Source organism: Mesitornis unicolor, unplaced genomic scaffold, assembly GCF_000695765.1.
Source record: "Mesitornis unicolor isolate BGI_N332 unplaced genomic scaffold, ASM69576v1 scaffold15695, whole genome shotgun sequence".
Taxonomy (NCBI): Eukaryota; Metazoa; Chordata; class Aves; order Mesitornithiformes; family Mesitornithidae; genus Mesitornis; species Mesitornis unicolor.
Genome location: NW_010183589.1, coordinates 805 through 19,090, shown reverse-complemented (window position 1 = coordinate 19,090; position 18,286 = coordinate 805). Strand labels below are relative to the sequence as shown.

At 50.1% G+C, this 18,286-nt stretch overlaps 1 protein-coding gene across 1 annotated transcript in view; it reads left to right on the top strand.

The window, feature by feature from the left end:
* Positions 1 to 7,298: 7,298 nt before the first annotated feature.
* The window catches only part of LOC104540394 (keratin, type II cytoskeletal 80-like), a gene marked incomplete at its 3' end in the record, with an annotated part of 11,511 nt that continues 523 nt past the window's right edge, over positions 7,299 to 18,286 (top strand). Inside the window, exons 1-3 of the mRNA XM_010184199.1 lie at positions 7,299 to 7,607; positions 11,483 to 11,697; positions 17,115 to 17,175. Of these exons, the coding sequence (XP_010182501.1) occupies positions 7,299 to 7,607; positions 11,483 to 11,697; positions 17,115 to 17,175 (585 nt within the window). The remainder of the gene's footprint in view (positions 7,608 to 11,482; positions 11,698 to 17,114; positions 17,176 to 18,286) is intronic.

Genomic DNA, 18,286 nt, shown 5'->3' with positions numbered 1-18,286 from the left:
TCCAGCACAAGGAGCTTCCACCCTGTTCTTTGTGGGATCCCACAGCAAATTGTCCCTCAGTTTGTCCTAACGCAGCTGCTGCATGAAGTAGTGACACCATCCCTGCTCCCACTCCCGTCCTCACCAAGGCCCTGCTCCCACCTGATGACAAATGCAGCAGGAGCCCAAATCCCTGTCCTCACGGAGCAGAAATACCCCCAAAAGACATCTCACCTCATGTGCCACCCCTTAAATTTCTGAGCTCACTGCTGCTACATTCATTTTAGGAGAGAAGCTGCTGCAGGCTGGGATTGCTCTGATCAGCCATCAACTCCTACCTTGGGGCAAAATTATCTTTTCCGCAATTCCCAATGCAAATCTCCACCATCATTTTAATATCTTTGGCTAAAAAAAAACCCTAAAAAAGGAGATCCCAGTGTATTTTAGCCTCAGAACCCCCCCCTGTTGCAAAACAGGTAGATGGCCTCATAAATATCCATGCAACCTCATTAAGAGCTACGGGTTCGCAGCACCCACTGAAACACAATACATCATTATTTCTGCTGCAAACCATGTGAGAATGACACACAAGGCAGAAACAAAATGCCTCATTAAAAATGACACAAGAGCGCGGAGCCAGATCGCAATCGAGAGCGGTGGATACTGGGTGCTGTCCGAAAGGAATGAAGTCATTTGCTCAAATGTGGATTGAGAAACAGCAAAGCAGTAAATCCTCACATTGCGCGTCTCGTTCGTGCTCTTTTTATGAGCAGGGGCGTTGAAAAAGGAGAAGCCATTTGTCAAGGTAACAGGTTATTAGAAAGGGACCTGGCAACTTTCGGGTGCCCAGCACAGCCTCAAAGAGGGGGCTCAAAGACTGGGTGTCACCAGGACAAGTGGGGTTGATGAACACACAGAGATCCACAGATTTTGGGATAAACTAACTGAGAAAATAGAGCAGCGGTTTCTAAGCTGAAGCAGAGCCTCTTTATGCAGGAGATGAGAGGATGTGGCTGCCCGGGGCAGATGCTCCCCCCGCAGCCCCCTCCAGCCTCAGCCCCGGCCGCTGTCACCCATCCCCTTCCTACAGTGGGAAAAGGGAAGAGCCTGCAGCACCCAGCACCCCAGGAGGCACAAATGATGTCACCACCGCTTCATTAAGTCTCTCTTTTTTACAATACCTGAAATTTCCTGGAAACTACGTGAGCAGAAGGGCAGCAGATGGGTTGGAAACCTTCCTGAGCGTGAAGCAGATGTGGGCACGTCCCATCCTGCCTTCCAAACCCTGCTGTAAATTCTTTGCGAGTGACGTCTGGTTTTGGGGGGTGAAGCGATTTTGATGGCAGAGTTCTAGCTCCTCGCTGTTTCACCTAAAAATTCAAAAGCATTAAGGAGGGAAGGGAGCTGGCAGGAGGAGGGGGATGCAGATGGCGCTGGGTAACATGTAAAGGAATAAAAGGAGATGAGGGTGGAAATGGGACGCTAGAAGAGCATGGAATAAAAGTGAGAAAGAAGGAGAGCAGAGACGGAGTGGAGCTAGGGGAGGCTGCAGAGATATCCCCAAACCAGGGTCCACAGTTTGGGGTGAAATTCTCCTGTCCCCAGCCACCGTATCCCAATCCCAGCATGGACCTGCAGCGCGTCCCTCTGTGCTCACCCACTGTCCCCCAGGGCTGGGAAGGGTCAGCCAAGGAGAGCGATAGCAAACCACATGCGTGCCCAAATTACCATGCAGCCCTGTGGTCACTGGCGTGTCCCTGGCCATCCCACCACAGCACCAGTCCAGGCAGGCCTCCAGTCCACCCCAGCACCTTCCCATCTCCACTGGGCACTGCAGAGATGGGCTGAGAAATGGAGCTGAGCTCAGGCGTCTCTGCTATCAAAGCCTCTCACCACAAACCCAGCTCTGGGCAGCGGTGCTGGGCTGTGACCCCGAGCAGGTCCAGAGGAGGCCATGGAGATGCTGAGGGGCTGGAGCAGCTCTGCTCTGGGGACAGCTGAGAGAGCTGGGGGTGTTCAGCCTGGAGAAGAGAAGAGAAGAGAAGGCTGCGGGGGGACCTTAGAGCAACCTTGCCAGGACCTGAAAGGGGCTTGTAAGAAACCTGGGGCAGAGCTGTTCACTATGGAGCAATAGGACGAGGGGGGTGGTTTTAAACTGGAAGAGGGGAGATTTAGACTGGATATTAGGAAGAAATTCATCATTTTGAGGGTGGTGAGGCCCTGTCCCAGGTTGCCCAGAGAAGCTGTGGGTGTCCCCTCCCTGGCAGTGCCCAAGGCCAGGCTGGACGGGGTTGGTGGAGGTGTCCCTGCACATGGGGGGTTGGACCAGATGATCTTTAAGGTCCCTTCCCACTCAAACCATGCTGTGATTCTACACCACAAAGCAAGTGAATGCCTCTCCTGTTACAGGCTGAAGGCCGGCAGCCAAATTTAACAAAAGCAAAACAAACATTTAACAAAACAGGCCCTCTTCTTATTTTCTCTTTAAACCTGAAGTGAACTCGGTAGACTGAACCTGGATTTCTGGAACCAGGAACCTGCAGCTGCTCTGTCTTGTCCTACCTGTGGCCACAATATCAGCCATTCATTCCCCTGCAATGCGTCACTCAGCTCAACACACACAGTTTCCCCCTCCAGACGCTCCTCGCGTGCCTCATGAAGCTTAAATAAGTCCTGCTGACCCACTCATTACCTCCGTGGCTCTCTGCATCCCTCAGCCCAGTCGCTGTCTTGCTTAACCTTCATCATTCAGATTCCTTGGGGCAAACGCTGATTCCTTGTTTATGTTTCATACTTAATAAACAGCAATTACTTACGGAACCTTGATAAATAAATTAGTCTGCTATGCATATATCTATTGAGCCAATGACCCTAAAAGTTGATTTTCCAGATGGCTGGAATAAATCTCCATGTATCAAGGGAAGGGTGACAAGACTCTCTAGATTTTTCGGCAAAGGTTTAAGGACCCCCAAAAAACATCCTGTGAAGGTTTAAGGCACCCCAAGCCTCAATCTACTGAACAACCACACTGCAAACTCAAAGCAAGGCATTGCCATGCTCCAAACAAATCCAGAATGGGAGGTCCTAGGACCACTCAGCATCTTTGGATGGTGATGACACAGGAGGTTCCACTTAAATTTGAGAAGAAACTTCTTCTCAGTGAGGGTGACAGAGCACTGGACCAGAGAGGTTGTGGAGTCTCCTTCTCTGCAGACATTCAAAACCCGCCTGGACGCCTTCCTGTGCAACCTCATCTGGGTGTTCCTGCTCCGGCAGGGGGATTGGACTGGATGAGCTTTTGAGGTCCCTTCCAATCCCTCACGTTCTGGGATTCTGTGATTCTGTGACTCCTTCCAAATGGATCAGGAGACCAGGCTACAAGAACACAGGCAGCAACACTATGGGAGTAGAGGACACAGCAGTTTAGGTTGTGTCTGGACCCTTCATCGCATCCTCCAGAGCCTTCTCCACCTTCCTCTTGTCCCCATTCTTTTTCAGCTTGTTTCGCTGCGTAGCCAAGAAGGCTGGCGCCAAATCTCAAAGCCCGATTTTGGAGACCGGCCCATTCCAAATTGAACCAAATACCTGGCTGAGGAGGAGCATCGAGAAGATCGGCAGGAAGGGGAGAAACACCCTGACTCAGCATGGCCTCTCCCACAGGGCAGGGAAGACAGCGAGGAAGAGAAACCTGCAGCAAGGAAGAGAAACATGCAGCTGTGTGAAAAACAACCCTGTCACTGTGTAAAGCAGCCCACCCTTCTCCATACACGTGGAGTGACAGGTTTCTGCACTGCTATGGGCACCTCTGATACCAAAGAGCAGTAGCATTGCAGCATCAGGCCACTGGGCATCATCATGGAGCAATGCCCCGGTGAGACTGAAATTAAGGCCCCTCTAAGACCCATGGGCATGAGCAGCAGTGCATACCAAGTGGATACCAAACCAAGCTGGGTGGTGAGGTTGATGTGCGAGACAGACAGGATGGCATCCAGAGGGACCTGGACAAGGGAGAAGTGGGTCCAGGAGAACCTCATTGGGTTCAACAAGGCCAAGGGCAGGGAGGACCTGGGTCAGGGCAACCCTCATCATCAATACAGGACACAGGAGATGATGTGATAGAGAGCAGCCCTGAGGAAAAGGACCTGGGGGTGCTGGGGATGAGAAGCTGGACATGAGCCACCACTGTGCATCTGCAGCCCAAAACCAACCCCATCCTGGGCTGCATCCACAGCAGCGGGGCCAGGGGGGGATTCTGCCCCTCTGCTCTGCTCTGGGCAGACCCCACCTGGAGCAGTGTCCAGCTCTGGAGTCCCCAGCACAAAAAGGACATTGAGGGACCAGAGGAGGCCATGGAGATGCTGAGGGCTGGAGCAGCTCTGCTCTGGGGACAGCTGAGAGAGTTGGGGGTGTTCAGCCTGGAGGAGAGGAGAGGAGAGGAGAGGAGAGGAGAGGAGAGGAGAGGAGGCTGTGGAGGGACCTTAGAGTGACCTTCCAGGACCTGCAAGGGGCCTGTGAGAAACTGGGGCAGAGCTGTTCACTATGGAGCAACAGGACGAGGGGGGATGGTTTTAAACTGGAAAAGGGCAGATTTAGGCTGGATCTGAGGAAAAAGCTGCTCCCCATGAGGTGGTCGAGCACTGGCCCAGGTTGCCCAGAGGTGCTGCAGGCCCCATCCCTGGAGATGTTCAAGGCCAGGCTTGGTGGGGTCTGAGCACCCTGAGCTGGTTCAAGATGTCCCTGCTCACTGCAGGGCTGGGCTGGGTCAGCTTTAAGGTCCCTTCCCACCCAAACCGTGCTGTGATCCTATGATCATTCACCTTTGGATCCCCACCTTGCCCCTCCACCCAGCAGGAGCTTCAGCCTTGGCACCCAAAAAGGAGAGGTTAGAAAGCAGCTTAATTCTCTCTCTGCAAGGTCTTCTGCCACCAGAGAGGACCACTTGCAAATATTTTCCTTCGAGGGTTATTGCAAATCATCCCCATCCTTCTGGAGGGAAGCAGGACTTTGAAAAGCTCATCTCAGATTCAAGTGGCCCTCTACTAAAAAAGCACTTTCCACCCTGCCTTTCCCATGCATTAAATGGAGGTCAATTGTTAAACTGCATCTTTCTTTGGTAAAATGACTCTGTCCCTGCCTCCAGCACCAAATGGAGAGGATGTGGGACACAGCACACAGTGCTATCCAGGAACCAGGACTCAAAAGGCACCAAGCAACACGTTTAAATTAGATCTGATCACCAAGAGGGCTTGTTTGTGCCATACGGCATTGGGAGATGCCATTTCAGCCAAACTGGATATGCTCACTGGCTGGATCTAGTGTTAGAAACTCCATATCAAGACAAAAAAGAAAGTGAGGGGGAGAAAGAATTGATAGTTAGAGGAGAAAGGAGTAGGGATTGATGCTCAGGCAGATGTGGTTGCTGATGTGATGACCTGGGATCTTGCAAAATATAATCGTGCAGTATCCCACCTGCACCACACTGCTCCCAGCCACTATTAAATTGAACCGGCCTCATTTCACCTCTGTGTCCTTCCCTCAGAGGGATCATTCCTAGGGAGTGATCCCAATCGTCCTCGGTACCAGAAGAAGCCAAAAACCTGCCAGGTGACCCCATGACCTGATGCTAATCGGGAACACTGATGTGCCTGCAACCACAAAGCCACAAACGAGCAGCCCACAATGAGCCAGATCATCTCATCTCACCTTGCAAGAGCCACGAGCTCTGTCATCTCCCAGCCTGAAATGTTGCTTTCATCCTTAAAATAAACCATCAGGATTAAACCGTGAAGTCCCGACAAGGATCCGTTGAGTGAGGGACTTGGTGTTCGAATGGTTCATCAGGGGAAACATTTTCCCTGGTGTTTTGGTGAGATGGATATGCCACGGGAGAGCACATGGGTTTTGGCAAAATACTGAAACTATGCTTAAAGGAAAGGTTAACCCTACTGGAAGGGGTCATCTTCCTTCTGAAGTCCTTCTTAAGACAGAAACCACTACATCATCACAGACGTTACTTGTTGAAGCAGGTCTGCGCCGCATCCAAGCTTTCCTTCCCTTCACTTGCCAGGGAAATTCTCAGCTTGTCTTCCAAAATTGGGCAGAACCAGACTGGAAAACAGCAGCTTTCCCACAAAATGGGAATTCACAATTTTGGCCGGAGAAGTTGGTTCCTTTGCTTGAGAACAGACAAAAAGAGGCAGAAATGGGTGCGCTTCTGTCTTGACTTTTCACACGAGAAACTGAGTTAAAGGAGGAAAATGCTTTCAAGAAAGCCATGTCCAGCATTGATTTATACCCAGGTCCAAACAGGTATTTAAGGGCGTGCCACCGTAGCAGCCTAGAATTCATTAAAACACAGTGGTTTCTGGTGTCTCCAGTGCCAGTTTTTAAAGGGTTTTCAAGGAGTGTGGTGGCTAAAGGTGGACTTGGGCGCTTTGGAGACCCAACTTGGTGTCTAGAGGCTTTGAAGGACTCCATTGCTGCAAGAGTAATGACTGAATAACCTCAGGACTCGTGGTCCCCATAGCCAAGGGGTCTCAAAATCAGACCTAAAACACTCAGAGCACCAGAACCTGCTGTGATGTGCCTGTGTGGTCAAAGGAAGACCACGAGCACCTCTAATCATGATGAGCTTGGGATGCATTTCCAAACTTCTACCCTTGGCCAATTCAGGCTATTTCTTTATGATTTTAAACACTCCTCCATCCACAAAAAAAAAAACCGACCAAAAAAAACCCCAAAGAAAAAGGAAAAAATCACCATTCTTCCCAGCAAATTTTGGCTGGAAACCAGCCATGGGTTGAACCCAGGCCCCACGCACCAAATATGAGCACAGCAGCCACGCTCGGAGCCGTCCTCCCCGCGCCTGCTGCAGCCTCTGATCGCTTTCTTCACCATTTAAGGATGAGAAAAGCAGCCGCTTGTGGCCCAGCAAATTACCTGCCAGTGATTTGTTTTTGCTGCGAGTGCTGATGCCCTCACCACACAAACAAGCTCCTGAAGAAAGGAGGGTACAGAGAGAGGAGGGAGAGAAGAAAAAAAAAATAAAAAGCCAACAGGTTGATCTGGATTACATCAACGGTTACACCCTCCTCCGTTTAATGAACATAGGAGAACAGGTGCTTGTAATTCATTAGCCAACCCACGAGCTGAGGAGACAGGAATTAAGCCGACCAAACTCCTCACCGTGCCACTACTCTCCTTCCCTTTGAGGCAGCAGGAGCAAGAAAACTTCATCTCTTTTTTTTTTTTTTTTATTTAATTCCTCTCCCTATTCCCTCCCTTCCCCTCCCTTGGAGCTGCAGAGCCTCGAGCCGAGCATGACTAACCCCTGCTCAGCCTTCTCCAGTGGCTCCCTCTCCTCCTGGGAGGTGGCAGGGAAGATGAGCAGAGGAAGAGCAGCCAGCTCGTCCCCGGATCGCCTGGGCCGCTGCAGTCCCAACAGCTTGGCCAGCAATGGCTACGGAGATGGTGGATACCAGTGCTCCTCTTACCCCTCCTTCTCCATCGACGGGAGACTCCTGACCCCCGTGCACCTCGACATCGACCCCGACTTCCAAGCCATGCGGCAGCAGGAGACAGAGGACATCAAGTCGCTTAACAACCAGTTTGTGACCCTCATTGAGAAGGTAAGGGGAGCTGCTGAGGACCACGGTGGTGGGGAAGCAGACACTAACCAGTGTCTCTTTGATAAGGAGACTTATCAAGGCCTTCAGCTAACCATTGCCAGACTCTGAATATTAAGCTAATTACCCAATTAGTTACTCCTTCAGCGCTATCTGTTTTCACAAGGGCTAGCATCACCTCTAGGGGAAGCCAGGCCGCATCCGTGGTCAGCGGCACCGGGCAGCCCATGCAGCTCCTTTGCCGCATGGGTCCCTTGGAGAGGGCGGACAGCGCTGCCCTCGGGGACCCTAAACAGCAACATTGGGGTCCAGAGATGTGGGGCCAGACAGAGCAGGCCTTGGCCCCCATAGTGGACAAACAGCCATGGGCAGTGATGCCGATTAAGGCAGCAGCTCCAATTCTTCTCCAGCTTTGAAAGAGAGCTGGAAATCCACCTCCACAACAATGTGGTGGGCAAGGGAGACCCCCCACCCACCTCCCTCCTCTGCGGTTTTTATTGTGAGGGGTTGCGTGCGTAGCCAAGAAAGTGTCGCTTTCATCTCCTAAGATCCATGAGAAGGCAGAAGGCTTTCTCAAAGGAAAACAACTCATCCAGCCGAGGCAGGTTTCTGCAAAGCCCTGGTGCTCTGTAAACAGATGGTAATCTCCTAGGATTGCTTCACTGCTGTCTACAATACCGGCGCTCGATGCCAAGCTGCAATGGCTCAGGATTTGTGTTGGTTTTTCGTTTTAACTCTATCTCTAAGGGGACCTGAATTCACACTGGGAAGGAGAAGGGCGGGGGAAACCATCTCCCATAGCATCTATCCAAACCGAATAGTTGTGAACCAACCACATCTATCTGTGCAAACAGGCGTGTGGTGGTTGGACCCTGCATGGAGGGGCATGGCAGCCCCTACACTGTGAATTTGGAGAACTCTTGGTTTTGGAAGTCACCCAGGGGTGGTGATCCGATGGTCCTGATGGTCAGATCAAGAGGTGGGGGTTTGTGTGCATGCCAGCCCTGCTCAGAAACCTCAGCAGAAAGGACGGGAGTAGGGGAGATGGGACAAGACCACGCGGTGACAACACGTACGTGAGCCACGCCACATGCTCCGTGCAGACAGGGATGGAAGAAGTGAGAGCCTCCAGCTTTTCCTGATAAACCCAACCTGGTGGCCTGCTGATAAGCATGCATTACAGGGCCTGATGGACAGAAGATACCAACGCTCCACCTTCGTTGGGTGGCTTTGACTTGAGTGCTAGCAGCTCCTGAGTTTAGCTTTGAAGGCTGTAGCTTCAAGTGGTGCATCAAATGGCAAACTTCAGCCACCTGCCTCAGGCCTTCATTCCAGAGGAAAGTAATGACACTTCCTTCTCAAAGAGAACTTGTCTTTTTAATCAGGAATTCAGCTGGTCTCAAGCCTGAGCGACTAATTCCTCAGATAATTGACCACACTAATGTGAGGAGTTCACTGCTGATGGTTTTCCAGCAGGCTGTTCCAGATCTGCCTGTATCTATTTTTCATCCAGATATCACAGAATATCAGGAGTTGGAAGGGACCTCACAAGCTCCCCCAGTGCAACCCCCACAGAGCAGGGTCACCAGAGCAGTCACACAGGAACACGGCCAGGACTTTGGGTGTCTCCACACAAGGAGACTCCACAACCTCTCTGGGCAGCCTGGGCCATGCTCTGGACCCTCACACTCACAAACTTTGGCCTCAGGTTCACATGAACCTCCTGTGCTCCAGCTTGGGACCATTGCCCCTTGTCCTGGCACTGGACATCCCAGAGCAGAGCCTGGCTCCTTCCTCCTGACACTGCCCTTTCCACATTGATCACATGGATGAGGGCACCCCTGGGCTCCTCTGCTCCAAGCTCAAGAGCCCCAGCTCCCTCAGCCGCTCCTCAGCAGGAGATGCTCCACTCCCTCCATCCCTTTGTGGCCCTGCTGGACTCTTCCAAGCAGTTCCTGTCCTTCTTGCACTGAGGGCCCAGAGCTCACACAAGATTGCAGCTGTGGTGTGAGCAGGGCAGAGCAGAGGGGCAGGAGAACCTCTCTGCCCTACAACCACCCCTTCTCATCCAGCCCAGGATGGCGTTGGCCTTCTTGGCCACCAGGGCACATTGCTGGCTCCTGGGATCTGCTGCCACCAGCACCCCCAGGTCCTTTTCTGCCTGGTAGCTCCAGCCATTCGTCCCCAAGCCTGTAGATACGTCCTGGTGGAAGACAGGGAATGGCCAAGTGATGGAGCACCAACCTTTAGGCTGAGCAGCACAGAGATAGAGGCCTCCGAGGATCAGGCTTTGATCGCTTCTTTTGGTTTTAGGCATGATTTTCTGGGAAACGTGGCCAGTTCTGGGTGATTCCGCTGCAAAACTCACGTTAAAAGACTATGCAAGGAAGAATTTCTGCTAAGAGGGACACTAAGAAGCCAAGATATAAGTGGTTCAGTGCAGTGGATGGGTATGGTTTGGGGAGAGGAAAGAAAATGAAGAGTTAGGGAGGGGACAAAGAAGAGCAGCTAAGGATTAGGAGCAAGGTTAGGAACAGAGACTTGATTTGGGGATCAAAGATGGACCTAGAACAGCAGCCAATGCATTCAATTCCTTACCACCCCACCAGCAAACGGGGCAGCTGCCTTAAAACGAGAGGCTGTTCCCTACAGTCAATCCCACAGGTTGATCCCAGCCCTGCTGAGGGATGCTCTATCACATCCCTGAGATACCTCAGATGGAGGGAGCAAACAGCCTCGGGGGTCACTTCTTTGTGCCACCTGCAATGTCCTTTTCTGGCTCTGCTGCAGCTTCATCCTCTGGCTCTCAGTTTTGCATGCACCCAGTGGGCCACTGGTTTGTGCCAGGACAAAGCAGCTAGGCAGACTGGACTCCTGATGGGATGTCTACAGCCACATGTTGAGATAAAGGGAAGAAAGGATTAGGTCTCAAACAGTGAGACTTGGCCTCCCACCATGTGCATCAAGAGCTCTTCAATGCACTGATGCTATTTGGGTCCACAAAAAATTAAAGTAAAAGCTGAAAGTCAAGGCCTGATAGCACCTGCACCCCGCTGCTCACACCACACAGGGCATGGTATCAGTGTTGAATCATCTCCATGACAGAGCAGAGGACGCCGTTGGAGGCAACTCACAAATCACCACCCAGAACGTGACTGGAGTAGGTCAGCTTTGTTCCCCGAGCACTAAGAGAGGTGGCAATTAGATAATTAATTGACGTTAGCCAAGAGCTCTGAAGATAAAAACTGGTAAACACTGAGCATTACTGTTAGGACTGTGAATATCAGAAGAAAAAGAGTGCCAGATTTATCAAATGAGGTGGATGAGAATGCAGTGCATCCTCTCTCAAGCAGCCATGCACACACACACAGACCCCACATGGGGGGCGAGCTCCTTCCTCCTTGTTGCTCTGCAACACAAACCAGGACTCTGATCCACTACTTAACCTTCACCATGGTGTAATCCTACAGATCTGGGAGGAGTTACCTTTGTCTGTACCACCCCAAGGTAGTAAATCAGAGTTTTGTTCACCCTAAATGTCTCTGCATGACCTGCGGTGGATTTTTAGCCTTTACTTCAGTGTGTTCAGACCAGCACTGAACAGTTCTTATTTTTCAGTGACTTAATAAGAGACGCTCACTCATTTTGACATGAACATGTTCTATCAAGAAATTAATAAGTAGGCAATGTGTAAAACCTCTAAAAATCCCTATAACCCTCCATCCTCAAGCTTGATCTTCAGATTTCTCATTCTTACCTGGAGATCTCTGCTGGCTCCAGCAGCCTCTCGCCACTCTGAAGGTCTCCAGGCCAATGTCTCCTATCCAAAACCTTTGCTTTTGACTGTGTCACTAACGTTTCTGAAACCTCTTCCACAGGTCCAGTGCTTGGAGCAGCAGAACAAGGTCCTGACGACAAGGTGGAACTTCCTGAAGGATCAAAACAATTCCCACTCTGAGTCGGACATCAGGGCCATCTACGATCAGTACATGAGCAAAATGAACCAAGAGATGAAGGCGCTCAACTACGAGCAGGAAAACCTGGAGTCAGAGCTGACAAAGGTCCTGAGCACCATGGATAACTTCCGAAGCAAGTAGGTGTCTGGCTGAGATGGTTATTAGGAGGGGGATGTGGAAAGGTATTGGTTCAGCTCGTGCACTGAGTGGGACTGATTTAACACAGACAATCTGCTATTTCCAGGAACAAACTCCTAGTTTGGTGTGCACAGAAATGTGTATTTGAGCAGTTAGCATCCCTGCCTCTTCCTGATTAACTACCCCCTCTACTCTGCCCTGGTGAGACCGCATCTGGAATATTGCGTCCAGTTCTGGGCCCCTCAGTTCAAGAAGGACAGGAACTGCTGGAGAGAGTCCAGCGTAGGGCTACAAAGATGATGGAGGGAGTGGAGCATCTCCCTTGTGAGGAGTGGCTGAGGGAGCTGGGGCTCTTTAGTTTGCAGAAGAGGAGACTGAGGGGAGACCTCATTCATGGTTATAAATATTTAAAGGGTGAGTGTCACGAGGATGGAGCCAGGCTCTTCTCGGTGACAAACAATGATAGGACAAGGGGTAACGGACACAAACTGGAACACAGGAGGTTCCACTTCAATGTGAGAAGAAACTTCTTCTCAGTGAGGGTGACAGAGCCCTGGCCCAGGCTGCCCAGAGAGGTTGTGGAGTCTCCTTCTCTGCAGACATTCAAAACCCGCCTGGACGCCTTCCTGTGTAACCTCATCTGGGTGTTCCTGCTCCGGCAGGGGGATTGGACTGGATGAGCTTTGGAGGTCCCTTCCAATCCCTCACGTTCTGTGATTCTGTGATTCTGTGAACTAGAGGTGAAAGAAAACCCAGAAAAAGCAAGATACCAAAGACTGCAGGGCATATGAGAAAGGTCTCAGGCCAGAGGACAGCTCTGAGGAGCTGTGTTACCAGGAGTGACAGCCACTGAACCAGAGAAATATTTCTTCTTCACACTATTATGCTTACTGCAGGGAGTTGAACTAGATGATACTTAAAGGTCCCCTCCAACCCAACACATTCTATGATTCTATGAGTATTACAAGCCAGAACTTTCTCCCCAGATCATTTTATCGATCTAGGCTGCTCAGTACTAACAAACATCCCTTCCTTTCCCCCTTCACCCCACAACATTCAATGCAAAATTCGGCATTTACCAAAAAGCCAGACTTTTATCCAGAAAAAAAACCTCTTGACAGAAAATACTGAGGCAGCTGAAAGGTGCAGGGAGGACCAGCTGCCACGTGCTTATACTGCTGTTTCTGCCAAGAGCTTTGAGATCTTCAGATAAGAGCATCTGAGATGTGCCATGGCTCATTCAAGAAGACAAAGCTTTTCGTATTATCGGCGTCATTTGCATACCACAGATGAATCCACAATTAGATACTTTCCCTTACAGTTACACCCAGCTGCCTACACACGATCTCGGGAGTCTCCCAGTGCTGATTTGTAGCAAAGAGCCACGTATGGGCACCATCAAACCAGCACGGTGATGCCGAGGGACTGCCCCTCTGCTGGTACTGATGGACATCGCCGCAGTAATACCCCAAACCTGATGTACCAAGTGATGCTTAAATAGTAACGGTGCTCTCTATTTAGCCCAAGGATCTTTGCAGACTTTGATTAAACCAGCTACTCAATGAGTCTGTAAATTAGAGAAGGGCTGATAGCTCCAATTAGCAGACATATTAACAGAGACACAGCGAGGTGTTCTACTTGAGCTCACAGAGCAAGCTGGTGGCGGAGCAGGAATAGGAATTAAGAGTTTAGTTCTTGACCCGATGCTGAGATCACCGTGCTTAGCATCCTTCAAGAAGTGACACAGTGATACCCATGCATCTAGAAATACCTAAATCCCTCCTAGCTGGTGCCTGTCTGCTCTTTATTTGGATGTGGGTTTCACTACAGGACTTGGGCTCACTGATGCTTTGGCTTTGCTATGCATGCTATGGATATATTGTGGCTTTGTGCTATTTAGTCCTTGTCCTAAAAACCTTGAGACCCGTCCTCCCTCTTGCACTTGGTCTTCCTTGCACTTCCCCAAGGAAGTAACTGCGGCGTGGCAGTTATAAAATACACTTCTTGCTTTATTCCAAAAAAAACCCAGAGAGGAAAATGGTTGGGCCAGTGGAGCAATGCCAGATCAGTCACCCGTATCTACTCACAGTTTGTACTCACAGTAATTGCCTCATTAATTGCCTACGCCTGGCACATCCTTGACTTTTCAGCCTGATTTCTTAAGGATAAAGACTGTCTGTGTGTTTGCCCCTACCTTTGGATTTTCCTGGACAGTTACTACCTAGTTGGATAACAGGATAAGACGTGACAGGGATGCTACATCCCTCTCAATCCCTGACTAGAGGAACAGGACCCACCCCACACCCAACACACACCCCAGATAAGGAGACTCAGCGTGGCACCAGCTTTGACCAGCCCAACTATCGGTCTGGAGAAGAGTTCCCGCTTTGTGGGACTACACAGCCCTGGGAAAACAGCCTTCAGAAATTACCCTGCTCCTCTTCCTTCATTTGCGGAGCCTTCCCCTTCCGCTCCCTCCCATTTGTGAGCTGCGAGGCACAAACCCTGCCAAGGGGTGACCTGAGCACAAAACCCACCCGGTCATTGGGTGCTGTTAACACCCAAAGCCAGCGCAAGGTGGATTTCTGTGACAGTGACAATCCACTGTGCTGCTCCCAGGGGTTTGTGATTCACGGGGAGAGCGTGGCTGCTTCAGCTGAGCCTTCTCCAGGCAGTGATCCAAGCCCGTCCTAACCCACGCCGGCCCTGTCGAGTCCTGCACGCCGCCTTCGAGAAGGCTGCCCCAGCCCAGTTGTTTTTCTGGAGCAAATGGTCTTGCCTCCACCATGCAAATTTTGGAGGCTTCCCACTCCTCCGGAGGTTTCTTTTCCCAAGGGAAATTTTTTGGGGGAGGAAAAGCTAATAACTGGTTATGTTCTCATCCCAGCTGCAGCACTCCAGACATAACACATCACGCACACAGTGCCCACCCGAGCAGGCTACTGCCTAACAGATCATTTAAGATGTGAAATCTGCCATCAGTGCTCCTCTGTAAGGCCCTAATTAATCTGCTTTTATCCAGGGATTGCTTTCCAAAAACCATACAGGACTATTGCTCCTCCTCCTCAAATGGGGTTGCCATTGAACAATGACTCCAAATGCAGAGAACAGAGAAGGGACAGGAAAGCAAGCTGAAGGCTGGCAGAGGATCTCAAACCCTGCTTCTTTAGGAAATCAAGCTAAAAGACAAATACCATAATATATCCAAATAGGGGTGGACCAGCCAGAGGTGCACATCTGCACAAGTGTTTGCTTCAGCTCCCCAGATGTGCAAAAACCCATCTGAACGGGAAGGCAGGGAATTTCTGCATGTGCTGACCTACTCTGCTGTGGCGCTGGGGAGATGCTGCAGGAAAACACAAGGCATTACAGCCTTTAGGGGACCCATTTCTGAGATCCAGGCATTAGACAACTCTTGCCACCCGAAGACCAGACAGTCAACACCCCTCTACCTCTGCCGTTGGTTTCCAGCTGCTTCCTGCCCCATTTCCTTGCTCCACAAGAGGAAGAGTGACTTAATTTCACGCCACCAGGCTCAAATCCATCCCACCACTGTATCTTCACCCTAAAACAGTCTTGAAGGCACATCCAGAGAGGAACACAGCCTGCCTGAGATTTGGTTCACCTCTGGTTTTGCTCCACCGCCTGTGGAAGGAGCCCAAGGCGACCAGACGCCTGTCTCAAGTGCATCTTAAGTGCATGAATCGAGATGGGATGGATTTACGCCTTAATGCACGACTGCTTGAGGATTATCTGTAAAGGGATAAATGCTGTAATGTGTTTGTGGAATGCTCCATCCCCATCTGAGTCATCTCCTGGCCGCCAGGTCCATCCGGAGCCGTGTGGTGAGCACGTTTGGCTGGCTGGGCCTGCTCCTTTTCAGGCAGGAGCGGTGTTTGCTCAATACACAAGATTATGTCAGCGCCCGGCAATGCGCGAAGCTGCTCTGGCAGGCTGGGACAGACTGGGATTGGGCTGAAACGCAACGAGGATGAAGGAAGAGTGGCAGGCTGTAATTAAGCTCAGTACATAGTTGCTGGCAGCATGGCTAACATTCCAGCTAAAGAGCAGAGAAACCAGACAGGTAAATCTCGTTAGCCACGCTACCTGGGCTAAAGCAGGCAAGGAGAAGGCGAGTTTAACACCATGGGGGTACTCAAGAGGAACCTAAATGTAGAGCCTATGGCTCTCAGGTGCCCTCACTGCCCCCTCTGTCGAGGAAGAAACAGCTCCAGGGAGCTGGGTTTGATATTTCAGGTCAGTTCCTGAGCATGATTTAGCCTCTTGTCCTGCAGTGGGATCCCCTGTGCTGTGTCCCCAATACCTTCTCCTCTTACTCCTAAAAGTCTGTACAACAGCAGAAAAGGCTCTCAAGGGTAATTGGAGTGAAGATGCACCAGACCACCAAACAACTGAATATGGCTCTCATTCCTGATTTTATCAGCAGCACTCTGTTAGGATATATCATTTATTTTACCTCATTCCCAAGGGTCTCAGCCTTTCTCACATCAATTTGGTGACATCTCTAAGCAGCACTGAAAGGTTTAATTCCCAACCTGAAAACGCTACGTGCACATTGGGATAAGAGGAGCCCTGCTCATCCCAAAGCCAATGAGGGTTGGGGCATCCCTAAGTCACCCTCTCACAGCTGCTGGCCATCAAAAATGCATTTGCCCCTGGACTTTGCTACCCTGGTCTTGCCTTATCAAACCTGTTTTAGGCACCTGCGGGGTTGGTTCCTCTGCTGGATATTTAGCCATTAGGACTCCACCTTATTCCCTCCAGTTTTTGTTACCTTCTTGTCTGTGGGCACTGTTTTCCACAAATTGCTTTGCCAGGTCCCGTGTTACCTGACAAATTGTGCTACATTTCGGGTAAGTTTATGACACCAGGCCAGTATTTGCACAAGCCAAAGTTTTCTCCCCTGAGAAGACTCTCAGATTCTGGAAATTAAATGCTGAGGATACCTGAAAGAAACAGAAGAGGAATTTTTAGGGTAAAAAATTAGGAATATTTGGGCAGAAAACTAGGTTTCATACAGAATAGCTCACCACACCCCACTTCTCCATGCCTACTCTCAATTTCTGTGGCAAATGTGAAGTAACCCGAGGCTGCTTAGCCCTCAAATTAAATTAGAATTAAAGCTACCTCCTCTCTACTCCAGAGCTCTTCAGACTTAAAGGGCTCATGGTGTTACTACAGAGCAGCTGGCGTGTGGTGGCTTGTTATCCTCTCGCTTGTCCAAGATGTCCACACATAAGAGACAAGCTGTGCAGGGTGCATTACGGAGGTGGGACATCATGGTAAAAGCAGAAAGCTTTGGTACCAGCACTTTTTGGGGCCAGCAAAACAACCTTAAGCATCCCAGAGGCTTTCACCACGTGCAATTTCTTACTGCTTTGTTCACTCTCCTTAGATACGAGGATGAAATTCGCCTCTGTAGCGGCATGGAGTACACCTTCATGGAGCTCAAAAAGGTCAGTGGCAAGAGCAGCTTTGCATCTGAACAGGCTCTGCACCAAAGTCACAGGGGAGCATGGGGAGGAGAGATGGTCCAGGCTCAGCTAAGGCAGAGTGAGCTCTACAGGGACTGAGTCGACCATAGATGTTCTGTGGGGTACGAAGGACTTGAGGAGGACAGCGGAGTGGTGAACACAGTCCATAGGGAAAGGGAAATAGGGGAAATAGGAAAATAGGGGAAAAAATGGGGAAAATGAGAAAATAGGGAAACGAATGGGGAAAAGGAAAACAGGAAAACGAATGGGGAAAAGGAAAACAGGAAAACGAATGGGGAAAAGGAAAACAGGAAAATGAATGGGGAAAAGGAAAACAAGAAAAATAATCGGGAGAAGGAAAATAGGGGAAAAATAGGGGAAAATAACAGGGAAAAAAATAATAGGGGAAAATAAAGAAAAAAATAGGGAAAAAATAGGGAAAATAATAGGGAAAAAATTAATAGGGGAAAATAGGGAAAAATAAAGGGGAAAAAAGGAAAAAATAGGGTGGAAAATAAATAGGGAAAAATAAATGGGAAAAATAAATAGGGAAAAAATAGGAGGAAAAAAAAGGGAAAAATAGGAGGAAAAAAAGGGAAAAATAGGAGGAAAAAAAAGGGAAAAATAGGAGGAAAAAAAAGGGAAAAATAGGAATCCTATTAGGATAGGACTAGAATAGGAAAATCCTTTCCTATTTCCCTAATAGGAAAGGAATAGAACAGGAAAAGTACAAGTGAGCCTGGGCCGCTTGTGGTTCCAGAAAAGCCCCACGGCCCCTGGCGGAAGCGCCTGGGGTCAGACCTTGCCTGCACCCAATCACACGGCAATTGCAGTGGCCAGAGCTGGCCCGGAGGGATCTGCACCCCAGGACCCTCGGAGGCAACGCCTCTCCTCCTCCCTGGCGAGTTTTCTCCGCATGACATCAGAGTTGGGAAAGGCTGGAAATTGATAAATGTGTTTGCTTTTGCTTCCTGTCGCATGGTCACGCCCTGCTCAAACATCCCGGCCCAGAAGTCGCCGCATTTGAGTATCAGCTGAAAGGGGAAGCTTTGTGCACAGCCTTTCTATTTAAAAAAAAAATATAAATAAATAA